The 25,692-nt window shown below is 52.2% G+C and overlaps 1 protein-coding gene and 1 long non-coding RNA gene across 3 annotated transcripts in view; one reads left to right on the forward strand and one right to left on the reverse strand.

Moving 5' to 3' along the window:
* SLC1A5 (solute carrier family 1 member 5) overlaps positions 1 to 9,291 on the reverse strand; it is a 28,128-nt gene extending 18,837 nt beyond the window's left edge. For both annotated transcript variants that reach the window (XR_004900123.1, XM_028530509.2), the window contains exons 1-7: positions 8,447 to 9,291; positions 5,984 to 6,026; positions 5,512 to 5,553; positions 5,292 to 5,336; positions 4,257 to 4,423; positions 1,091 to 1,324; positions 124 to 318 (exon numbers count right to left, since the gene is read on the reverse strand). Coding sequence is in view for 1 of the 2 variants with exons in the window: in XM_028530509.2 (XP_028386310.1) it covers positions 124 to 318; positions 1,091 to 1,324; positions 4,257 to 4,423; positions 5,292 to 5,336; positions 5,512 to 5,553; positions 5,984 to 6,026; positions 8,447 to 9,006 (1,286 nt within the window). In the remaining variant the exon portion in view is untranslated. The remainder of the gene's footprint in view (positions 1 to 123; positions 319 to 1,090; positions 1,325 to 4,256; positions 4,424 to 5,291; positions 5,337 to 5,511; positions 5,554 to 5,983; positions 6,027 to 8,446) is intronic.
* Positions 9,292 to 9,681: 390 nt separating this feature from the next.
* Positions 9,682 to 17,449, forward strand: LOC118497590. Its single transcript, XR_004900124.1, has 2 exons — positions 9,682 to 9,762; positions 17,262 to 17,449. It is a non-coding gene; the product is annotated as an uncharacterized LOC118497590 (long non-coding RNA).
* Positions 17,450 to 25,692: the final 8,243 nt, after the last annotated feature.

The raw sequence follows: 25,692 nt of genomic DNA on the forward strand, positions 1-25,692 counted from the left end.
CAGGGAGGGGCCTCTGCGTGGGAGAAGCCACCACAGGAGCCCTGTTTCCCCCCAGCCTGTGTCCATTTTCAGGGGAGGGGTCAGCTGGGCCAGGGGTCCTAGCCACAGCCAGCCCACACTCACAGGATGGTAATAATCTTTACAAAGTCCAACGGTGCCTTGTAGAGCTGTGCAAGGAACACCGCGGCCACACACTGGAAGAGGGCAGCGCCATCCATGTTGACAGTGGCACCGATGGGCAGGATGAAGCGGCTGATATGCTTAGAGACGCCATTCTTCTCTTCCACGCACTTCATCATCAGCGGCAAAGTGGCAGAGCTGCGAGGGACCAAGGCGCCTGAATGAACTCCATCGCCCACCCAGGCCTGGCCCCGCCCACCAGCCAAGCCATGCCCATACCACCCTGCCCACATAGCCCCTTCTCCCTGGTCCAAGCTCCACCAACCAGCTTAGACACCACCACCACCACCACCACCACCACCACCACCACCACCCGCAGGCCTCCACCCACAGCCCTCCCAGTGATCCATGCCCAGCTCTCCCCAAAGCCAGAAGGTACTAGGGATCCAGCAGACTGTAATCATTCCAACATGTACGCTCCTGGGCAACCTGCTACTTAAAATACACACAAAAATTCATACCTAAATTCTCTAATGTCTGAGAGCTCACCTACCCACACCATCTGCTATCTCCACTGATAACAGACCCCAGCTGAACTTTCTTGGGGGTGCTGCCGCAGGGAAGGTCCCCATTCTGAGGGAACGGGACCAGCAGAGATGGCTGAAATACCCAGAAAGAGCTCCCAGGGTGGGATCCAGTGTGAGGTGCCGGAGTCCCCCAAGGCCAGGCCATGGCGGAAAAGAAGAAATCCCTAAAGCCATAGTTTTCCTAATTTTAGGGAGGACAGGATGGTGGATGGGGGGGGGGGGGGGGTAGATCCAGGACTTTATGAAAAACTTAGGAAAGTATGGCCTCTGTACCCAGATCCAATGTCCCCAAACACAAGAGTTCAGGGGTCTCAGACATGTGATGCCCACTCTAGACCCCTTATAACTTAAACATCCCACCCTAGTCTGCCCCAAGGTCACACCTGGAGGAGGTCCCAAAGGCGGTGACCAGCGCGGTCACGATGCCCCACAGGAAGCGGTAGGGGTTCTTGCGAGTGAAGAAGAAGTAGATGAAGGGCAGCACCACGAGCCCGTGAATGACGTGGCCCAGCAGACAGCACAGGATATATTTGCCGAGACTGGCGAAGAGGGTCCCCACGTCCTCCATCTCCATGATCTTGCCGGCCACCAGGAACAAGATGCCCACAGGGGCATACCTAATACCCAGGAGACACGGCAGCCTCTGACCACATGCTCACCCAGGGCCAGGCATTGAGCTCCGCACGGCCTCCCTCGGAATCAGGAGGTGCCCAGGGCAATGGGTGCAGAAACCCAGCACCTCCACTGCCCTCCTCCTGCTCTCCCCCATGCGGATAGTACAGCCAGAGATAAAAGAAGCCTGGGTGCCTCCATCGCCACTTAGAGTACAGTCGCCAACCAGATTTGGACTTAACACATAACTGAGAAAGACACGTGCACCACGTCTGAGTCATTTGTGCTTCCTGGGCTCCTTTGTTACCGCAGCTATTATGACTTAAACCAATATATTCTCTCACTGCATCATGAAAAATAAGAGACATGGCTCAGGACTTAATATAAGCTCCGAGGCATCATGCATTTATGATGTGCTGAGCCCTAGATGGTGTGGCTCAGTGGGTTGAGCACTGGCCTACAAACCAAAAGGTCACCAGTTTGATTCCCAGTCAAGGCACATGCCTGGGTTGCAGGCCAGCCCCTAGTTGGGGGTGTGCAAGAGGCAGCAAATGGATGTTTCTCTCCCTTCTTCTCGCTCTAAAAATAAATAAATAAAACCCTTTAAAAAGTATGTATTTATTTTGATAAAAGGTGCTTTTTTAAAAAAGATTTTATTTATTTATTTTTAGAGAGAGGGGAAGGGAGTGAAAAAAGAGAGGGAGAGAAACATCAATATGTGGTTGCCTCTCGTGCAGCCCCTTCAAGGGACCTGGCAGGCAACCCAGGCATGTGTGCTGACTGGGAATCGAACCAGCGACCCTTTGGTTCGCAGGCTGGCACTCAATCTACTGAGCCACACCAGCCAGGGCCAAAAAATATTTTTTAATTAAAAAAAATATACATGGTATGCTGAGAGCCCTTGAATGTGATTGAATCTTCATCACCAGGGAGCTCCTATTTCGAGGCTCTCACAGCTGCCGTTGCATTAACAAAGTGTAACAGGTCTGTAAAGCAAGGACCACAATGCTCCCAACCTCATAAGAATGTTGGGAGCCTGAAATGAGGTTCCAAGGGATGTGAGCTAAAAGCTTTTTTTTTTCTTTTTAATTTTTTTAGACCGTATTTATCTATTTGTTTATTTTTAGAAAGAGGAGAAGGCAGGGAGGAGGAAGAGAGGGGGGAAAGCATCAATGTTCGGTTGCCTCTCACATGTCCCCTACTGGAGACCTGGCCCCACAACCTAGGCATGTGCCCTGACTGGGAATCGAACTGGCAACCCCTTGGTTCACAGGCTGGCGCTCAGTCCACTGAGCTACACCAGCCAGGGCTGAAAGCTCTTGAACAATTCATCTATAAACTTTAGTACCCTCTCCTGGAGTGCAGACCCCTGGGGTACTTATGCCTCCCAGCCAGGAGGCCACCTAAGACTGCTTCTGTGACTGCTTGATCTCTGTGACCAGTTGTTTCACAAACCCCTTTCCTGTTTGGTAAGAAGGGCACCACTTCCCAGGCACCTGCGCCCCTGGGTTTGGCCAGGTGCCCATGTTCTGGCCAGTGGGATGTGCCAAGAAGTTATACAAGTACTTAATAAATATTAGCTAATACCATTTTCTGTAAGCATGTTATAGGTCGGGCACTCTCCCAAGCGCTTTATCCATATTAACGCATTTGTGCCTGGTCTGATCAACCCCACTTTCCAGACAGGGAAGCTGAGGCACAGAAAGAGAAGTAACGTGTCATAGGGCACAGCTAGGAAGCGGCCGTGCTGGGATGGGAACCCAGGTCACCCAACAACAAAGCCTGCTCTTACCCACACAACACATGCCCCTCCGGTAAAGCATTTTCATTAGTCAAGACGCACCTGATTCTACCCTGACTGGTGTGCCTCGGGTGGAGTTTCGTCCAGCAAGGCAAAAAGGTCATGAGTTTGATCCCTGGTCAGGGAACACGCCTGGGTTGTGGAGTCAGTCCTCAGTTGATGTACGCACAAGAAGCAACTGATTGATGTTTCCCTCCCTCTCTTTCTCCCTCCTTTCCCTGATCTCTAAAAATAAATAAATAAAATCTCTCTTTTTAAAAGATTTATTTATTTTTAGACAGGGGGAAGGGGGAAAGAGAGGAAGAGAAACATCAATGTGTGGTTGCCTCTTGCACACCCTACTGGGAACCTGGCCCACAACCCAGACATGTGCCCTGACTGGGAATCGAACCAGTGACCCTTTGGTTCTCAGTCCAGCACTCAATCCACTGAGCCACACCAGCCAGGTAATAAAGAAAATCTTTAAAACATGCACCTGATTCCAGCACAGCAGCTTCTTAGATGCTGGCTACACTGGAATCGGGACGGGTGAAGGTGTTGGGATTTGTTGAAGATGCAGCAATCCTGGCCCCACTCCTGGTTTCTGACCTTCTAGATCAGGATGAGAGTGGAGAGGGGACAAGCGTGGACACCAGAGGTCTCTGCACATGTTTTTTCTCATGGAGGTCAGTTAACAAAGCTCATAGTGGTAACAGTCTTCGCTGATATTACCGAGCTAAGCTTGGTAGGTGCCAGGCATTTAAACCACTTTCTGGGTGCTTTCTTTACCTATTATTCCCCGTTCCCTGGTTTCATCTTCACAATAACCCTATAAGGCAGGTACAATTTTGAGACCCAAAGGCAAATGTTTGATCACCTTCAAATCTCTAAAATGAGGCCGTGTTAGCCACAGCCTGGCTCTTTTCGTTACCTCCCAGTAAGATCAAGAAGGTGCCAAAAACAAACAAAAACAAAAAATGCAGACTGTCCTCATTGGATAGATGAGGAAATTGAGGTACAGAGAGGGCAAGTCACTTGCCCAAAGTCACACAGCCAGGGAAATGGTCGATGCTAGATTTGAATCCAGGCCACCTGGCTCTAAGAAGCAGCAGAAGGGTCACCCTCTCCCGCACCCCCAGGTCCCTCCCACCACCTACCACATGATCCAGGAGACCAGCACCATGGTGGCGTCGTTGAACGAGTTGAAGAAGCGGATGAGCGGCTCTCCCTCCGGCCCCAGCTTCCGCAGGGCCAAGCCAAAGGCAATGGCAAACACCACCAGGCCCAGAATGTTCATGCTCTCCACCTCTCCCTCCACAGGCACCTGTGGGCAGGAACAGATGGAGACAGCAGGGGGATGCTCAGTCAAGACGCGCAGTCACCGATGGGCTGTCCTGGGCAGAGCTGGGGCCCATCCACTTGGGCCCCTCCCTCCCAAGGCTCACTGTCTTGAGTCCAGGGGAAATAGACCTGTGTCCAGGGACCACCCAGAGGGAGCAGAGTTGAAACTGGAGTGGAAGGGTTGAAGAGGAGGGGGTGCCAGTTCAAGGGTGTGAGTAATCAGGTAGGGCTTCCTGGAGGAAGGGTCTGAGACCTGGAAGACAGGAAGAGTGAATGAGGTAAGAGGGATGGTAGAAGGTTCTAGAGAGAGGAAATAACTTGCAGTAGCCTAGAAATGAGAGCAACGTGGGCATTCCACAAGCAGAAAGAAATCCACTGTGGCTCCAGGAGGTGGCAGAATCACAGAATGAGACTGGGAAGGCAAAGGGGCAGAGGTCCGATCTTGCAGGGGGAAGCCCGGGCTTTCTTCTGAGGTCGCACAGTGTGGAACGTGTTGGGGCTTTGGGTGGGGAGAGGCAGGGTCAGGTCTGTGCTTTGGAAAGACCGCTCCAGCTGCCAGGCCTGGGGCAGGCCAGGGAGGGGGCCTGGTCAAGACAGGGTGGGGGGAAGAGAGGAGCCTGGGCCAGAGTGGGCAGTGGGGAGGGGTGGAGAGGAGGGGTCAAAAGGAGATTCGGGGGTGGGGGGGCAGAAAAGACAGAAATGGAGGAGGGGGCTGAACCGAGTTTCAGACAAACTGCACACCAAGTGTCGGAAGACCGAGTGGGTGAGCAAAGGCTGGGGAGGGAGCAAAATGGAACGACCACAATAATGGGCCAAGAAGTGGGGTCCCCCCATCCTTCTCCCACTCTCACCTTCACCTTGGTTCCATTGGAGATGTCCGTTTCAGAGCCAGGCCCCTGTGTGGTAACAGATGGGGAAAGAGGGGTCAAAAGGGAAATTCCAGGGGGCAGAAAGGACAGAAACGGGGAGGGGTTGCACGGAGTTTCACACTGACAGCACACCACGTGTCGGAAGACCCCATGGGCAAGCAAAGGCTGGGGTGCCCCCCCCACCCCCGTCTCCCGCTCTTACCTGGGTTACATTGGAAACTTCCTCTTTATAGACGGTGTTGTACTGCAAGAGAGGTTGGGGAGGGTCTGTGTCAATGGTCATGAGCCCCCCCCCCAACCCATACTGGCACCCACGATGCTCAAAGGCTGCCCCCAGCATGCCTCTACCCACCATCTCATTCCATCCCACCAGCAGCCCCACTGAGATCAGGACTATTCATCCCCCGTTTGCCGGAGGCAGCAGCTGAGGCTCAGAGAAGTAAAGGCACTTTCCCAGCGTCACACAGCTAGAACTGGAGGCCAGCAGGGCTGGGAGCCCATTTTCTCACTTGCGGGTAAGGCGTGTGAATGGGTTTTGGAGGTCACCTAATAACCCTGCATTCCTGCCTGTAAATATGTGGACAGGCGCGTCCAAAAGCAGGCACCAAGGGGCTCCCACCGGCTGTCTTCCTCCCTGCCCACCTCCCACCCTTGGGACACCCCTGAGGACTCACCGAGCGGAAGGCGGCAGACACCAGGTTGGCAGGGAAGATGTTTCTGCAGACATACACGGGGGGGGGGGGGGGGGGGGGGGGGGGGGGGGGGTTTATTAGGTACTGCCCGGGGAGGTCAGGGGGTGTCTGCTGGGGTGCTGAGGTAGGTTGGTCTCCTGGGGTAAGGGGAGCCTTGGAGGCCCCCTTTGCACCCAAATGTGGCCACCACCCATGTCTCAGCCAGGATCAGTCAGGCAGAGCTGGACTAGCCTGCACACGTTTGCGGGGTATGGGGGGCCTGAGCTGGTCTCCCAGGGCCCCAGCAGGCTGGCGTACGGGCCCCAAAAGGATTGAAAAGATCACAGATGAAGGGCAGGAACGTTAGCTTTCGTCACCTCAGCCCTCAGCTCCACCCCCAGAAACAAACTTCACACCCCGCCCAACCCGACCGTCTTTCATCAGCCACTTCCCCTTGTCTTGCATCAGCCACTTCCCCTTGGAGGGCCCGGGAAAGGGCAGGCTGCCCCTGGGGGCTGGCTGGTGGGCGGGGAAGATCTGGGTGTTGGCGAGAGATGGGGAGGGAGACAGGAGAGGCTGTGTGTGTCGTGAATACGCATCTGTGCTCACCAGCCTACAGTGTCCAAGTGTGACTCGGGGCAGCAGTGTGAGCGAAACCCAGAGTATGTTGGAGAGTCGGACATCAGCCCTGTGTCTCAGGGTGAGGAGAAAATAATACCGAAAGTAGCTACAAGTGCCGTAATAAGTGCTTTAAACCAACTCATGCCAGCCCTCAGGGATGAGCACCATTATCCCACTTTACAGGAAAGGAAACTGAGGCACAAAAAGATGAAGAAGCTTGCCTGGCTAGGAAGTGGCAGGGCTGGGGTTTGAACCTAGCAAGCTGGCAGCACAGTCCTACTCCCTCCTTCTCCCCGGTAACTTGGGTGTATGGCTATTCTGTGGGTCTCCATCCAGTTTGCCAAGTGTCAATACCTGGTTGGAGTGAGGGCTGGCGTTCAGACGGGCGAGTTGCTGTTGTGTGCACAGAGCAGGGAGTATGTATGTACTAAACGAGTGTGAGTGTCCAGCGGGTACCCACGTGTCACCGTCAGTGCAAGCCCATTTGTCAGTGTCCTGTCAGGGCCGTGGCTGAGGGTCTGTGTGCCTGTCAGTTGATTACAAAGTTTGTGTGGCTCGAGATATTTCAGCTAAGGCAGGGAGTGGCTGGCCACATGTGAGTTCTATCTGTTCTGGCACACGGGGGGAAGCCTGTACAAACATAAACAGCCTTGGGCAGGTCGGCCTGTACCCACCCAGGCCTTACCCAGCTAATCTCCCCCAGCCAGGAGGTGCCCACCCACTGCAACTTCTGGGTGAAGTTTCCCATTCCAGGTGGCAGGCAAAAAGGCCCCAAGACGCTGGGGGAACCCAGTTCTGTGACTCATCATTTCCTTCCACTTCCAGGAAGTCCCCAACCAACATGGAAACACTGAATCAGCAGGCCCCAAAGCAAAGCCATGTGGGCCCAGCGGTCTGTGTCATCCTTAAAAGGGGGGAGTGCCATTCTTAGGGTAGGAGGACAGGAAGCAGAGGCCAGAAGGAAAAGAATCTGCCCCCTTTGGGGGCAGCCTGGTGGAGGAGGGGAGCGGAGCAGAGGGAGGAAATGGAGTGGAAACTGGTGGGAGGCAGCAAGACTTATCAGGAACATGTATGGGGAAGCCACCAGGGCCCAGCTGAACTGGAAGGGGAAGGGGGCTTGGTGGGGATCACTCAGCCCTCCTCAGGTTCTCCACAGGCTGCTTGGGTTGCAAATGTTCTATCCACGACCTAGACTCAAACCTTTGTCCAAAAGCCCCGTCCTGGGGCCCTTGGCCACCCAAAGATCCCCTTGGAAACCCTCAGGATCCCCTCTCCTGCCAGGACAGCCCCTCTTACCTCTCCCAAACCCCTCAAACATTACTCTCCCCTCACTCTGTAAGACCTCCTTGCTTATCACCCTTATGTAGGGCTCCCCTTATGTCCAGGCCTCACATTTAGAAGCCCCCTTCCCTGGAGTCTGTCCTCACCCTCTGTATACCCTGATCCTTGAGGGACCAGAGCTTCCCCCACCACCCCCTAGGAGGTGTCCAACCTTTTGGTGTTTATGGGCCACACTGGGAGAAGAGTTGTCTTGGACCGCATACTAAATACACAAACACTAACACTAACGAAAACTGATGACCAAGAACGAGGTTTTAAGTAAATTTAGATTGTGTTGGGCCACATTCACAGCCATCCTGGCTGCGCAATGGACACCCCTGCGGTGAGATTTTCCGGAGGGACTGGGGATGCCCTGGTTCTGGTGGACCCTAAGCCTCCCTCCCCACCCCTGCTTCCGGTCCATGTGGCCACTCGCGCCATTCCAAACACCATCCCCCTCCCCACGTGGCTGAAGTATGCTCCCCACCCCACCCCCACTTCCTTCCACCGAGAGCGGGGCCTGACCTCACAAGATCCAGGAAGGAGTCCAGCACCTCCTTGCTGGGGAGGTCTTGCGTAGGACCGGCAACCTTGAACGAGGCCTCGATGGCAGCGCCGGGCTGCAGAGCCAGCGCCAAACCTACGCCGAGTGCGGACGCTAGTAGTGTGGTGACCAGGAAAAAGAGCATCGCCCAGGCACCCAGGCGGCCGAGAGCGCTCGGGTCCAGGCTGGCGGCGCCGCCGATCAGGCTGCACACCACCAGCGGCAAGATGATCATCCGTAGCATGCGCAGCAGCAGCTCTCCTGGGAAGGCGAAGGCGGCCAGACGCGCCGGCCCCAGGGCTTTCGCGCCGCCGGCCCCAGAGACCCCCAGGCCCAACGCCACGCCCGCCACCACGGCCGCAACCGTCAGCAGCACCAGCAGGTTGGCGCTAAGACAGCGGCGCGCCGGATCGGGGCAACTGCAGCAGCCACCTCCTGCCGCGCCTCGGTCCTCTCTGGGGATCAGTGTTGAGACACCGTTCGCAGTGGGCTCTGCCGTCCCCATCAACTTGATGTCTCCCTTAGGGGGATCGGCCACCATGATGAACGCCCCGGGTTTCCTTAGAGCCTGGACGCTAGGAGCTTTTGGGGCTCCTTCCTAGGACACCGACGTTGCTTAGAACTGAGAGTTGAGTAACAGCCTGGAAGTTGGAACTCTGAGGGTTCCTTGGAATCTGACTTCACAGCGCCTAAATGCCTGGTTCTTGGAAGCGGGAGTGTCTGAGATCTGTACTGGGCGCTGGGGTTCCTCTGCTCTTCTAGGTGGTGCTCTTCCCCGCGGCCGAAAGCTGAGAGTTGGGAGCCCCGGGAGGGGGAAACAGGAGTTTCTCAAGCTGGGACCTGGGATCCTTGGCTCCGGAAAGCTGGCGGCACCAACGCGGCCGAAGTCTTCAGGAGGCGCGGTCCTCGTGGTGCAGATCCCGGACGCCTGGATCCGGGAGGCGGGGAATGGGAGTACCTGGGTCCTGGAAACGGAGGGCTCGGGAGCCTGAGTCTGGGGGCCGGATATGGAGCTCCGGGAAGAAGGGAACCAAGTTCTTGGGTCCGAGAGGGGAGGTCCAGACGGCCGGGCGCGGAAGGCGTTGGTCCGAGAGCCCTGGATGTAACAGCTGTTAGTCCGGAGGCACCTTCTTGAGCGCGCGGAGTGACTCTAAGCAAGTTGGCGGAAGCTGCCTGGCCGAATTCCGTAGGCTGACACCGCGTGGGGGGAGGGGGTGTCGATCTGAGCGCGCCTATTGGCTGCAGAGCATTCCGCGCTCTCTCTCGCCGAGCGAAAGAGGCCGAATCTCCGTAGAAGGTAGAATAACAATAGCGCCTGTTTTCGGGGGTGGGGGCCTGGGTGGGGAACTGGTCGGAAGGGGGAGGGGCGTTGGGGAAACGCGTTTTCCCGCCAAAGGAGTTGTGCTTTGGTTTGAGAGTTAATCCTCTATAGCTCCCAGGGGCGGGCGAGGATCTCTACAAAGTGCAGGGTAGCTCACTCAGAACATCGTCCCTATATGGCAAGGTTGCGAGTTCAATCTGGGGTCGCATACAAGAATCAATGAATGCATAAATTAATGGAACAACAAATCGATGTTTCTCTCTCCCTTCCTCTCTCGCCCTAAACCCAATAAATAAAACTTTTTTAAAAGTGCAAGTGATCCGCTAGTGGCTCATTTGAAAATCAACTCCGCCTGAAACAACTCCTTCGCCCTAAATTCGGTCTTTTTAAAAATATATATGTATATTATTTAAAGATTTTAGAGAGAGAGGAAAGGAGAGAAAACAAGAGAAAAACATGAGTTTGTTGTTCGACTTATTCATTGGTTGATTCTTGTGTGTGTCCTGACCCCTGGGACTGAACTCACGACCTTGGCCTCTCGGGACAATGCTCCAACCCACTGAGCTCCCCCTCAACAAATTCAGTCTTTTATCGCCTCTCTGAACTTCAGTTCCTCGAATGTAAAATTCAGATCCCTCACACAAGTGGTGTAAGAGTTTAATGAGATGGAGTTATATGGCAGTTATTATACATTAGGATTGTAATTGACTTTCTACTAGATACATAATTTGCAATTCATCCATCAAAAGTTATATTTCAATTTAATGTGTGGGCTAGTACTTTCACAAATGTTTTCACCAAATAGTTCCCCCCATATTTTATTATGAACATTTTCAAACACAAAAAGCTTAAAGGATTTTACAGTAAACCCCATATACCCAGCACCTAGAGTCTTCAATTTTTTACCTTACTTTCTGTATCATATTTCTAGCCATTTATCTTATCTCTCACCATCCATCCATTCACCTTCCTTTAAAAAAAAGATTTTATTTATTTATTTTTAGCGAGAGGGAAAAGAGAGAGGGAAAGAAACATCAATGTGTGGTTGCCTCTCTCACACCCACTACTAGGGACCTGGCCTGCAATGCAGGCATGCGTGCACCCTGACTGGGAATCGAACCAGTGACCCTTTGGTCTGCAGGCCTGTGCTCAATCCACTGAGTTACACCAGCCAGGGCTTTTTTTTTTTTTTTTAAAGCATGACAAAGTGAGTTGTGGATTATCAGTGCACTTTCCCTCTACACCCTTCAGTGTGCATTTATGAACTAGACTTTAATATTTTCTCGCAGTCCTTTTTAGGTAAAACATACACAACAAAATGCACAAATCTTAAGGCACTCACTGATTTTCAACAAATGCGTATGCGTGACTTTTCTGGAATCTTCATAACTCGTTGGTGAAGTTGGTCCCACTTATACCCATTCTCCAGATGGGCAAGACTGGGGTTTATGTCCATAAGAAGTCACTTGCTCTGAGGCCACACCTGGGGAGCCTGGGAGCTGAACGCCACCCTCCCAAGGCCCTAACCATACCAGTTCTGCTGCTGCCCTAACTCCTTCTAGGTGGTTATTTGGGTCATTTCCAGTGAACCTGTTTATGGTAGAAATCTGGAGCTCCGTGAGTCTCTCCCATTGGCCAAGATGGAGGTAGGGGGAGGTTCTTACACTGAGCCCGCCCAAAGCTAGAAAGGTGAATGGATAGGGCCCCCAGTGCACTAAAAGCTAGCAAGATAATTGGATAGAAGAAAAAGCCCTGCCCTCCCCTCCCTATCCGTGTAAGACCAGCAGGCTTGAGCAGGAAGAAGGATGGTCTTGGAGATGGGAGTCCACCCTTTTTCCAGGTCCTGGGGCTCCTGAATAAATCTCGTTCCTTTTTCACCAGCACCTTCCTCACTAGTTTGGCTTTCATTGCAGGAGGCAGCCATACCTCCCTTTGTCCGAGTACAAACCTGCCATAGCTCCCTGCTCCTCCTGGCTCTGCTGAAGTCCTAGCTCCTTCCCCACCTGTCCCATTCCCAGGCAGCCTTTCAGGGTCTCATACTTGCTCAAAGACTACAGCTAGCCATCACCTCAAAGCTTTTCCCTGCAGCAGCTGTGGGGCCTCAGGCAGTCCCAACCTCTATGGGCCCCAGTCTCCACATCTGTACAATGGGAAGAAAAAGAACAGCCGATAACTCCTTGGGTGCTGTGAGGGTCCAGTGAGATCATATGTTCAAAGCACATAGACGGGGTACAGGTTAGATCTTAATAAAGTTGCCTTATACTACTATCGTTGTTGTCATCATTATTTTTTAACTTATATAAATCTGGGGGGGAGGGAGAGAGAGAAATATCAATGTGTGCTTGCCTCTCATGTGTCCCCTAGTGGGGACCTGGCCCGCAACCCAGGCCTGTGCCCTGACTAGGAATTGAACCAGAAACCTTTTGGTTCACAGGCCAGTGCTCAATCCACTAAGCCACACCAGCCAGGGCAAATTTACTTATTTTTAGAGAGAGGGGAAGCAAGAAACAGAAGGAGAGAAACATCAATATGAGAGAGAAACATCAATCATTCGCCTCTGGTATGTGACTGGGGACCAAATCCACAACCTAGGTGTGTGCCATAACTGGGAATCAGACCTGCGACCTTTCACTTTGGGAGGAGGTGACACCCAACTGAGCCACACCAGTCAGGGATATTGTCATTTTCCTTGAAGAACACAGTTTGGGCCCAGATCAGTGCAGGACAGGCTCCATACGCTGCTGGGCCCTGGTCGTAAGCTCTCCCGGCTGGTTCCGAGACTTAGACCTGCTTGGGAAGAATCTCCAAGGGCTTGTGGTGACGTCCCACAGGATGTGAGGCACCCGGGCCAGGCTGAGCTGAGCATTTGCCCAGGGTCTAAAGGACCCACTACTCAGGCACATGTGGCCTTGTGAGCCTCCTCCCTGTGTCTCTCAGACACGCTCCCTCCCAAATCCTGCCAACCTCGACACTGTCTACTTCAGAAAGGGCCTGTCTCCCATCCCACCCTTCTGGTCTAACATCATATTCATTCAACAAACTTGAGTGAAACTCCAGTGAGCTTGGCTCTGAGCTAGACACGGAGAGTATGGGCCCTAAACCCACGCAGACATGGGTGTGAATCCTGGCTCTGCCATATACCCACTGAGCATCAGTTTCCCCATTTGTCCTCGAATCAGCGTGAGTGTAAATGCCATTGTGCACACAGTGACACCCCCCCCCCAGACACAACTCAAGGGGACAATTCCCAGGCACTCTACTCATTCGACGAATATGAGCCTTTACTCAGGGCCAAGTGCAGTTCAAGGTGCTGGGGATTCTGCAGTGAGAAAAGAGTTAAACATTAAAAAGAACAAATATTTTTGCCACATTCTAGTGAGGGGAGACCAGGAAATCAACTTGGATGTCAGGAGGGGAGGGAGCTGAGGAAGCTAAAAAGCACTGAAAGCAGACAGAGGGAGGGGTCTCCAGGGTGGAAGCGACATTTGTGATGACACCTGAGGGACATGGAAGAGCCCACCAGGACAGCATGCTGGTGAAAGGGAAGAGGAATGCAAAGCCCCGAGGCAGCAACAGGACACACCCTTATCTCATACCCACCAGCTTTCCAGTTCACTACTTTAGATGCAGACATAGGTAGTGAGGCCCCTTGTGCCCCCAAACCCCTATCCGGGCAGGGGATTTAACCTCAGGTGTCTTTGACCCCAGCCTGTGCCCTCAACCCCTAGAAGACCCCACAGCTGCCCCTGCAGTCAGCTCCCCCCACAAAGCAGAGGCATTTCCTTCAAGGGTCCATCATTTATTCTGAGCACATCGTTGGGCCCTGTGATGGGTGGTACCAGGTATCCAGCGATGACCAAGCTTGTCCCTACGGCCCTCAAGGGAATCGCAGTCTGGAGCAGCACATAGACCCACCCCCAGACAATGCTGATGCAGAGCGTGGGATGGGGCAACCCAGAATGGGTGCTCGACCCAGCTTGGAGATCAGGAAGGGCTTCCTGGAGGAGGAGGCATCACAGCTGGAGTAGGAAGGAGTTGGAGGAGAATTCCAGACAAAGGGAACAGTATATGCAGAGCCACAGAATTGAGAAGAGCCCAGAATGTTCCCAAGCACAAATCTAACCTAGTCACCAGCCCCCACCCCCACCCCCACCCTGTGGCTCCAGTGGCTTCCCTCTTCCCTCTTGGGGTAGAGTCCAAACTCTTCAACCAGGCTTCTGTCAACTCAGTGATACATTCCTTCAATCGTTCACCAAACCACATCCACAAAACAGAATGCTGAGAGATGTCAAATCAACTGAGACAATAATAAATCAGGTGGTCAAGAAATATTAAAGGGAGCCCTGACTGCTGTGGCTTAGTTACTTGGGCGTTGTCCTGCAGGGCGAAAGGTTGCCGGCTTGAATCCTAGTCAGGGCACATGCCTGTGTGGTGGGTTCAGTCCCTGGTCAGGAGCATATGAGAGGCAATCGACTGATGTTTCTCCCTCACATCGATGTTTCTCTCCCTCTCTTTCTCCCTCCTTTTCCCTCTCTCTAAAAATAAAAATTAAAAAAAGGAAATATTAAAGATGAAGATACAGGTGCAGGAGAAGGCACATAGGACAGGGCACCACATCCTCTACAGTGGCGGGGGGGGGGGGGCGGCGGCGGCACAAATATAGTCCAGCCTTTGTTGCAAGTGCATTGACCATCTACAGAGAACAAACAGATGTTGCCAGAGGGGACAGGAGTGAGGGGCTGTGTGGAAAAGAGGAAGACTATTAAGACATACAGCCCTGGCTGGTGTAGCTCAGTTGATTGAGCACAGGCCTGGGAACCACAGGGTCGCTGGTTCGATTCCCAGTCAGGGCACATGCCTGGGTAGCAGATCAGGTCCCCAGTAGGGGGCATGTGAGAGGCAACCACACATTAATGATTCTCTCCCTCTCTTTCTCCCTCCCTTCCCTTCTCTCTAAAATTAAATAAATAAAATCTTTTAAAAAAAAGAAATGCAAAGTTCTCATGATAGAATAAGTAGCAGGGATATAAAACGCAGCACACAGAATACAGTCAATAATATTGTGATAACGATCTGTGGTGACAGGTGGTTACTAGACCTTTCATGGCGATCCCTTTGTAAGGCATATAAATGTTGAACCTAGTGTACATCCAAAACTAACATCACCTGGTAGCTTAACTATAGTTAAAAAGACATTTTTCAAAAGGCATTGGCACCCTGGCGGGTGTGGCACAGTGGACTGAGCGCCAGCCTGTGAACCAAAAGGTCACCATTTTGATTCCCAGTCAGGGCCACATGCCTGGGTGCAGGCCATGTTCCCTGTTGGGGCGTGTGAAAGGCAACCAATCGACGTGTCTCTCCCTCTCTTTCTCCTTCCCTTCCCGTCTCTCTAAAAATAAATAAAATCTTTCTTTATCAAAGGCCCCTTTCCTGCGTTCCTGTAGACACTACTCACAGACCAGCACAAAGGGAGCCTGGGAAGCCCCAGGTGGGGCTGGGGCCTGGCAGCTGGGTTTTAGGTGCTGCGGCAGCAGGTGGCCAGGCTGGGGGCCAGAAAACCACCTGGTAGTTCTCCTGGTCACCAGGGCCAGTTTGGCAACATGCGGGTTGGCCCAGCTCAGCCTGGTGACCGCCCAGCGCCCCGAGCACAGGGCTGCCAGACAGGAGGCAAGGTGGAGGGAGGAGGCTCCAGGAGTGAGTAACCCCAGAATCCCAGAGCCTCCCAGGAGTGTGGGGGTGAGTCCGGGACAAGAGGGGAAGGTTTGAGGGTTTGGTCCAGGATTGGCCAGGAGTGTCCCACCCCGCTGCCCTCCCCAGGCTTGGGCAGGAAAACATACTCAAACTGGTCTCGACCAGCTTTCTTCCCACTCAGCAAAACCTCTCACCCAGATTCAGATTTCATCATTTGGGGGGCCGGGGGTGGAGTTGGGGGCAGCTCTTTGGAACTACAAGAAAAAAGAGAGAGAGGTCGGAAGGAGGCTGGGCTGTCTCACAGAGCAGGGCGGCCCTTCCTGGCCTGAGTTTGCTTCCTGTGAAGTGAGTGTTGTTCTAAGTGGTGTCTTCCCGGCAGGACCCGGTATCTGGCAGCGGGAGGGCTTCAGCCACCTCCAGAAGGTACAGCCTCACCTCCTCCCTCAGACAAGCATTCAGCAAACTTTTTCTGAGCACCTACTGTGTGTCCAGCCCTGTGGCTGAGGTGGGCTTAGCTCCTGCCCACCTGGGCTCATACTCCAGTGGGGGAGACACTGAGCAGGGCTGGGATGGAGGAGCCCAGGGGGATACCTGGCCTGGGAAGTGGGGTCCTGGAGGGCTTCCTGGAGGAAGGAGCTGAATTTTGAAGGATGTTAGGGCTGGCCAGTGAAGGGAGGGGGAAAGGGATACAGGCAGAGGTTACCACAAAGACAAAGACCCAGAGGCAAGAAATTGTGGAAATTTAGGAAACCCAAGAATAGTTCCATTTGGTGGCAGTGGAAACTGCTGAGGAATGAGTCTGGAGCAGTGGGCAGGAGCCAGATCAGGAAGATAAAAATAAAAAGGCTAAAGTTAAAACCACTGTTGGCCCTGGCCAGGTAGCTAAGTAGGTTAGAGTGTTGTCCCCATATACCAAGGTTCCTGGTTCGATCCCTGGTCAGGACACATGCAAGAATCAACCAATGAATGCATTGATAAGTGGAATAAGAAATTAATGTTTCTCTCTCTCTTAAAAAAATCAGTGTAGGCCCTGGCTTGCGTAGCTCAGTGGATTGAGCTCAGGGTGCAAACCAAAGCATCGCAGGTTCAATTCCCAGTCAGAGCACAAGCCTGGGTTGCAGGCCATGGCCCCCAGCAACCGCACATTGATGTTTCTCTCTCTCTCTTTCTTTCTCCCTCCCTTCCCTCTCTAAAAATAAGTAAATAAAATCTTAAAAAAGAATCAGTGTAAAAATTTATTTTAATTCATTTTACCTCATGGAGTTTATCACCTATGACATTGTTTCTGAAACTTCCCAAGAAACTTCCCAAGTCTTATAGCTCCCATTTGGGTGTTAAAATGCAGGTTCCTGGACTTCAAAGGCTGACTTCAAAAGGGAGGGAAGTTCCCTGGCTGGTGTGGCTCAGTGGATTGAGCACAGGCCTGAGAGTGGAAAGGTTGCCAGTTTGACTCCCGGTCAGGGCACATGCTTGGGTTGCGGGCCAGTTTCAGGCCTGCAAGACACAACCCATGGATGTTTCTCTCCCTCTTCCCCGTTTCTCTAAAAATAAATATTTTAACCTTGGCTGGCATAGCTCAGTGGATTGAGCACGGGCTGCGGACCAAAGTGTCGCAGGTTTGATTCCCAGTCAGGGTACATGCATGGGTTGCAGGACATGACCCTCAGCAACCGCACATTGATGTTTCTCTCTCTCTCTCTCTCTTTCTCCCTACCTCCCTCTCTAAATATAAATAAATAAATAAATAAAATATTAAAAAAATAAAAATAAATATTTTTTTTAAGGAGGAGGGAAGTAAAATCCCACCGCACACCCAGAAGGAGAGGAGGATGGGCAGATTGGTGAACACACTTGCTGTTTCTGGAATGCCATTCTTTGATTGGCATCCAGGGGTTCTATATTTTCAAACCTCTCAAGTGTCAGCCTATTCATAGGGCATAAAATAAATCAGCAAAGCTCAAGCAGTTAATTTTTAAAAGCTAAATATCACAGCATATTATACAAGTAAGTATTGTTTCGTGCAATTTTCATTTAATTTACTGAGCGCCTGTACATACACATATGTGTTGCAAGTAAAATACACATTCCCTCAAGTATCCCGTGTCTCAAATTCAAAACAGCTGGAAAAACACTACGTGATCTACTGCATCCCGACCTTCCCAGGCCTAACTCCTCACCGCTTTTCCTCATGCACTTTTCTCTTCACTGACTAAGCTCTTCAGGTTTTGCCCCAGGGTCCCCCGAGTCCTCCAGACCCCCAGGCTGGGTCAGGTGTCCCCCCCAGGCCCCTCCAGCCCTCTGGGCCCCGTCCACTCTGGGTGGACACTGAGGATGGGTCTGTCCCCTCTATTGGGCTGGGGGTCTGGGCAGTCTGGACCACTGTGGTGTCCCCAGCATCACCTTGCTCAGGTCAGGCCTACAGTGGGGACTCTGGGAATGTGGGGTCACTCTTTGAGAAGCAGGAAAAGAAAAAGGAAGCTGGGCCCTTGGGTCTGTGGCAATGAAGAGGCATTGGAGCTTCACACGTTCAGCCTGGCAGGGAAGCTGCAGCCTGGGGACTGGAGACAGGCCCAGAGCGTCCCTTGCAACCTGTGTAATGATTTATTTAAGAGCCGGTTTGTCTGGCCTGCTCCGCCCCGCCTTCCCCAGCCACAGGCTCGCAGGGCCCGTGGTTTGTGGTCCAACATAACTCGGGTTTCTGGGCCTGGAGGCCCAGGGCGACGTGTCGGGCACTGCCCGCCCCTCTCCCCACAGATCCAGCCAAGACTGAGGGAACTGTGTTCAGCGCAACCATTTCGAGGCCCTGCCCTGGGACCCCACAGGTGACCTGGGGCTCAGGTGACCTGCATTGAAGATGCATGATGCTTCCAGCGAGGCAGGATAAGATGTTGGTCAAGGGCATGGTGGGAAGGGGGCGAATAGGGACGGAGAGGCCCTCCCTCCTCCTTGGTGACCTTGCACCACAGATGCCCGATGCCACCTCTGAGACTTATGCCCTCACCTCTGAAACGAGATGAGAGTGGAATCCGCCCCTGAGGTGGCAGAAGGATTCAGCAAAATCACACGGCCAAACTCCTTAGCATAGGCCCGGGTGATCTCATAAGATCAGAATATTGGGGGAGGGCTTTTATTAGTGTAATTAGTAGCTTTCCCTTTAAAGAGACCTGGCTGGAGGTGAGCCAGGCCTCACACTGGGGCATCTGAGGGGACCCAGGCCTGCCTTGGCGTTCTGAAGAGCGTGGTCCTGCCAGGAGCTGATAGTCAAAGTAGGTAAGCGCACAGCCCCTCCGTGGGACTGTGTGGGTGTCATCGGGCATCGGCTGGCCTGGAGGACAAAGACATCATGTGTCTGGGACGCCGCTGCCTCAGACCGCCTGGAGATACCGGAGTCCTTGAATGCGGGGTCATTCCCCGCACTGGCGCAGCCAGCTGGACCCCGGGGCGGAAAGACCAAAGAGCCCCTCGCCTGCGTTCTGAGAGAAGGGGGCGCTGGTGGCCTGGCTCCAAAAGGTGTTGGAATTGCACTTCAGCCTGAGGTGAGGGGCAGGCTGAGTGCTGGTTAACAGGCCCTGGGCAAAGTTAATTTTCCCCATTCCAGAGCCGGGGGAGAGTCCAGCATTTCAGGGTAGAAGGGTAGGGTGAACCTCTTGAACTCAAATAAAGCAGGTTCATGAAATATGAGGGCATGGTAGAAACCAATGGGCCCAAGCCCCTCCTAGTACAGAAAAGGGAAGTGAGTCCCAATATCCCACAGCAAATGATTGAAAGAGCCAGTGATGAAGCTCTGCGTGATGCCAGCTAAGGCCCGGGGTGCGGGTGAGGTGTCAGGCCTGGAAGGGGGATGGGCACGAAGCATCCAGAACAACAAAACCACAGCCTTCACAGCCTGACAAGGACATCAAGATATATTCCAACCTGTTGACCAGGTGGCTCAGTGGGTTAGAGCATCATCCCCATACACCAAGGTTGTGGGTTCAATCCCTGGTTGAGGCACATACAAGAATCAACCAATGAATCAGTAAGTAGAAGAACAAACACCCATCTCCCCTTCTCTCTCTCTTTCTCTCTGTCTCTCTTCCTCTCACTTTCTAAAAAATCAGTAAGTACATTTTTTATCAAAAATATATTCCACATTTTTTCAAAATACCAATTAAACAAATTTTGAGATGAAATTCACATAACATAAAAATTAACCATTTCAGCGCTGGCTGGCTTGGCTCAGTGGATTGAGGGTGGGCCTGGGAACCAAAGGGCCACATGTTCAATTCCCAGTCAGGGTACATGCCTCGATTGTGGGCTGGGTCCCCAGTGGGGGGCATGCAAGAGGTAACCACACATTGATATTTCTCTCCTCTTTCTGTCCTCCCCTCTCCTGTAAAAGTAAATAAGTAAAATCTTTTAAAACAAAGTAACCATTTCAAAGCACACAGTTCAGTGGCATTTAGTCTATTCATGATGTTGTGTGACCAGCACCCCTGCTGGACCCCAAATCATTCCCGTCACCCCAGAAGGAAACCCCATACCCCCTAAGCAGTCACTCCCCATCTTCTGCCCCTAGGGCCTGGCAGGCGCTCCTCTGCTTTCTGTCTCTGTGCATCTGCCTGTTCTGCACTTTTCACATATATATGATGGTCCGAATGCTTGTGCCCGCCCTGCCCCAATTCATAGGTTGAAACCTACCCCCCTCCCCACCCCCGCCAAGGTGAAGCTATTAGGAGGTGGGGCCTTTGAGAGGCAACCAGGTCATGAGGGTGGAGCCTTCCTGCATGGGATTCGTGCCCTTGGAAAAGAAGCTCCCGAAAAACCCCTCGCCCCTTCCTCCACGTGAGTCTGTGATGCAGAAGAGGACCCTCCCTCACCTGGCCATGCCAGTGCCCTGATCTTCAACTTCCAGCGTCCGGACCTATGAGTTATAAATTTCTGTTGCTCGTAGGTCCCCATTCTATGGTGTTGTGTTAAAGTAGCCTGACCCAGTGAAGTCAGCGACTTCCTGCATCTGGTGTCTTTCACTGAGCAATCCACCCAATATTTTGATTTAGTGACAGTGACTAATGTTTACCGAAGACCTATTGCACCCCGGATGCTGCTCTGCACGCTCCGCCTGCCTTAGCCTGTTCCAACGTCTCAACGATGGTGAGGAGGTCCTGTTTTTACCCTCGCTCTACGTCCTTGTGAGCAGAGGTACAGAGAGGTGGCCTGGCCTGCCAGGGTGTTTTCTTTCTCCTTTTTATTTGTATTTTATTTTATTGTTATGTTTTGCATCTTCAGCCTCCTGGTATTTTACTGTGGTAAATGGACATAACAGGATGTTGACCATCTTTAAATTGATTTTAGGGAAAAGGGGGGAGAAAAGAGGGAGACATCAATTTGTTATTCCACTTATTTATGCATTCATTGGTTGATTTTTTTAAAAGATTTTATTTATTTATTTTTAGAGAGAGGGGAAGGGAGGGAGAGAGAGAGGGAGAGAAACATCGACATGAGAGAGAAATATTGGTAGGTTGCCTCCCGCCCATGCCCCGACTGGGGATGGAACTGGCAACCGAGGCCTGTACCCTGACCAGAAGTCAAACTGGAGACCTTTCAGTGTACGGACCACACTCCAACCAACTGAGCCACACCAGACAGGGCCATTGGTTGACTCTTGTATGTGCCATGACTGGCAGGCACTGCCCAAGGGGGCTGGCGTGCAAGAGAACAGATGGATAATTGGTCAAGTCTGGCTGCATGCATCACTTAAAACTCCTAGAGCCAGCTATGCCTGAAGCCAGCACTTTGGTGACTTCTCACTCAGAGGAGCCAATCAATTCCCACCTTTTCTGAAGACAGTTATGGTGAGGTTTTCAGTCTCTTGAGACAGAAAGGGGCTGGCTGGATGGAGTGGGAATAGACCTGGTGAAAAAGCACTGGGAAGTAAGCTCCCTCCCATAAAGGGGAGAGGCACGAGCAAGCAGGGGTGGGTGGGAACACAGCCCATTTCAAGGGACAGACAGCAGGTTATCGAGATGGCTGGAATGTAGAATTTGTGAGGGGTCCTGGTGCCACTTTCTGGTTGCAAGACAAAGGGACAAGGCCCACTGATGGAGGGCTTGAGCTTTGGAAGGATCCGAAGGCTTTGTCCATCTGGGAGCAGCAGGAGCCACAAACGGGTTTAAGCAGCAGAGCGACACGATCAAGCTGCATCTTCCCAGAAGGCCTCTGCACTCTGACCCGCTGGCTGGGGACTTGGAAATTGCTCCTCTGTGCAAAGGCAGGAGGCGTGAGGCCATGGGCGTTAACGTTAGAACTCCCGTGCCCTTTCACACGGCACTTCTTGTTTGTGAGCTTCATTCACAAGGACAAAATCACCAAAGCCCTGTTTGCGTTAGCCAAAGACTGGAAACAAGCTACGCACCCATCGTGAAGAGGAGACCAGGGTTAAAGAATGAAATGCAACCGAATGCATTTGAAGATCTAACTGGTTTTAGTAAGCAACTCACAAATCAAGCAACTAGAAGGGCAGAAGTCTTCATAGGAAGCAAGGCAGGGCAAGGAAACTATTAACAAAAGGGAAAAGGGAATTATTTTTTGACCAGGACATCTTTGGGGGCAGGGAATAATAAAGGCTTTTATCATGCAGTTTGCCTCTTCTTTCTGTGGGGGAGGGGAGATGGAGAGAGGGTCCACACTGACCAGAAAATTCCAGATTGGTTAAGAATATGTTTCTGAGACAGAGGGAAACAGCTGTCAGGTCAGGTATTAAATCTAGGTTTGGTAGCATGAGTTTTGGCACAAGTGACGCCAGGCCCTGTTTGGGGCACGTGTTTAACACCAGTAAAACCTCTTATGGCTCATCCATGCAATGAGATACTACACTGCTTTACAAAAGAATGAGCTAAATCTCTGGGTATTGCAGTGCTGTGCTGGTAAATATTTAACCACTGGCTCTCTGGGGGAGGACATGGCACTGATCAATAGTATCTGCCAATGCCTATGGTGTAAATACCTCCACCTCTGCTGATTTTTTAAAGTTTTTATGTATTTGTTTTCAGAAAGAGGGGAAGGGAGGCAGGAAGAGAAGGAGAGATCCATTGATATGAAGGAGAAACATCGATTAGTTGCCTCTGGAACATGCCCTGAGTACGGACCGAACCTGCAACCCAGGCACGTGCCCTGACCGGGAATCGAACTGGCAATCTTTTGCTTTGTAGAACGATGACCCAACCAACTGAGCCACACCAGTCAGGGCCAGGCAAACATCCTCTTACTGATCTTTGCTTTATTGCGCTTCATGGATGTTGTGATTTTTACAAATTGAAGGCACCACCCTCCACCAGCAAAAAGGCTTTGATTCGTTTTATTGTGGTAGCCTGGGACTGAACCCACTACATTTCTGAGGTATGCCTGTATACACTTCAGTTTAAAGACAACATGCAGAATCACTTTCCCAACTTGAGGAGTACTTCACCTTCTGTGCTTGTATGGGAGAGACTACCTCTGAGAGAAAACCAGACAGAGCGGTCTGGCACCCCCAGAGGGGCCCCAAGGGGAGGGGAGAAGGGCAGTGCTCACAGTGCCCTCCCCTGTGCCTCCAGAACGCTGTGCCCTGTGCCCTTAATTACCCATTAACATATTTGAGCTGTTCTATAAAAAGTACCGCCTCCAGCTGCTGTTGGGAGCAGGGACACAGAGGACCACGAGCCTGGGCCACGTGGAGGCCTAGGCAGTGACCTGGGAGCGGACCGGACAGGGCTGCCAAGCCATCACGGCCTGTTCCGGAAGGTCTTGCCATGGAATGTTCTGAGCTTAACACTTAACACTTAACACTTAAAAGGCTCTGGGCGGCCGGGCCAGTGTCTCAGGCCCAGCCTCTGCAAGCCAGCTAGCCGGGTGGCTCTCCCAGCCAGGCCCCTCAGCCCCTACATAAAAAGATGCCAGTGAGATCAGGCCAGGTCCACCTGTCCAATGGATCAAAGCTCTCGGTCCTTTGTACCCCGTCTTGTAAGAGCACAGCTGACTCCCACACTGCCCCACTTCCCAATTCCTCCCCCTGTTTTCTCCTGTGTTCTCCCCACTCCTCTTCCGCCCCTCCCCACCCCAGGCTTTTCCTTCCAGTCACGCACCTTCTCCCCCGGGGTCTCTGAAACATCGGGTCTGTCTCTCTCTGCTCTAAGCCTGTGCCCATGCTGTTCCCTCTGCTTGGACCTCCCTTCTCCCACCTCCTCACCAAACTGTGGTGTGTCCCGGGGATCTTGGCTTCTTTCCACTCGATAACAACAATTTGCCAGGCACTAGCTCTTCCTCAGTCACCCTGCCAGCGTGAGGGAGCGGGGCTGCGGGAGGTCACATTCCAGCTGGGAAGACAGGAAGTAAAGGAGTTGACAAAAACCAGAAGCAGGGGAACTCTTTCAAAGAGTAAAATGCTGCCACAATAATTGATCTGCACCTGACCATGCCTGGGGAGTACAATGGCTCAGAGGTTGGGAACAAGCTCAGAGAATTCAGGAATCAGAAAGGCCAGTGCAGCTGACCCATGTGGCCAAAAACATTGATCTCCATGGGCATCATAGACTCTGTGAACGCCTTGACCTCCCTTCCTCCAGGAAGTCCTCCTTGACTTCATCAGAGGCCCCGTCCCAACACTGTTCCCTCTGGGTTGTCACTGGCCTGCCTCCATCACTGCCCTGTGAGGGTGTGCCACCACTGTGTCCCAAGCACTGTCCAGCAAATATCTGGGTACACAGCAGGTACACAGTAAATTCCCTGGCCACCTCCAGAAGGCTAATTTTCTCTACCTTCTTGTCTCCCTAGCCTAAGCCTCTTCCCGGCACACCCCTAGCATTCCTGAGTGTCCCACCTGGCCATTCACACTGGCTGTGACCCAGGTGCTTTCATCTCACCTTCAAAGGCCCATCTGGGGAGGATCCCCAGCTCCAGCTGCTTCTGATGGGCTTCAGGCCCAAGGTGAAGGCTCTGAAGTGGTCAGATCAAACACCTCGAGGGCTGGTCTTCAGCTGGGCCAGGGCCAGCATAGAGGAGGCTCTGAGGAGACACAGGTTCCCGACATGAGTGTTCAGGGGTAGAGAGTGGAGGCGAGCCGGGCAGGGCATGGACCCAGCAAAGGTGCTCATCCTATTCCTCCTCATCATAATAATACGACTTCCGATTGCTGGCTCATTCCGTGCCAGGTGCTGAAGTACTTTTTTTACAATAATATTATTTATTAATTTGAATTGGCAGCATATGGTCAGGGTACAAAATGCAGAAGACCCCAAAGGCTTATGGGAAAGAGGAAGTATCCTTATTTCACAATTTTAAAAGGTTGGTAAAAAGCACCCCTCACGTTGGGTGAGGGCAGCTCAGAAAAATTTTTAAAGATTTTATTTATTTAGTTTTAGAGAGAGGGGAAGGGAGGGAGAAAGGGAGGGAGAGAAACATCAGTGTGTGGTTGCCTCTTGTGTGCCTCTACTGGGAACTCAGCCCACAACCCAGGCATGTGTCCTGACCAGGAATCGATCCGACGACCCCTTAGTTTGCAGGCTGGTGCTCAATCTGCTGAGCCACACCAGCCAGGGCCGCAGCTCATGTTTTTAAACAAAGTATGTGTGCTGTTCACCCGGTTCTTCTTCCTGGAGGCAACTACAATGACCACTTTCACTTGGAATGTTTGATCGAAAAATATTTATTGAGCATCTACTGCGTGCCAGGCACTGTTCTATGGGTTAAAGCTCTGATGGTGAGGGACAGAGGCTAAAGTCCCAGTGTGCATTGAACTGATGTTCTAATGGAAGAGATGGATGAAAAAGACATAAGGAGAATATGGAGTGTGCTAAATGGTGGGAAGTTCTGTGGAGAAAAATTAAGTACAGGCGAGTGGTGAGATCTGGTCACCAGTTTTTTGATAGGAAGTCAGAGAAGACGGAACAGCAGGTTTGTGCATTGATGGGAATGGTCTAGATTCCTGGGTTCTGGAAGAACAGCAGTGGAGAGGGAGGGGAGAATGGCTGGAATGTCGTCCTTGACTACACAAGAGAGAAAGTGCCCCGCGCTCAAGAACACAACTGGTCACTAGTAAGGAAGGTGTGTTTCCCAAAGGTGACCTCAAAAATCTCTCCCATCCTACAGACTCCTACAGTGTGACCTTAACATTCTTCCCACAGAGTGCGTTTTGTGTGAAGTTATATTGCCTACCCTTGAACCCAGGCAGAACTTTGTGACTGCCTTGACCAGCGAAGT

The sequence above is a fragment of the Phyllostomus discolor genome, chromosome 12 (genome assembly GCF_004126475.2).
Source record: "Phyllostomus discolor isolate MPI-MPIP mPhyDis1 chromosome 12, mPhyDis1.pri.v3, whole genome shotgun sequence".
Taxonomy (NCBI): Eukaryota; Metazoa; Chordata; class Mammalia; order Chiroptera; family Phyllostomidae; genus Phyllostomus; species Phyllostomus discolor.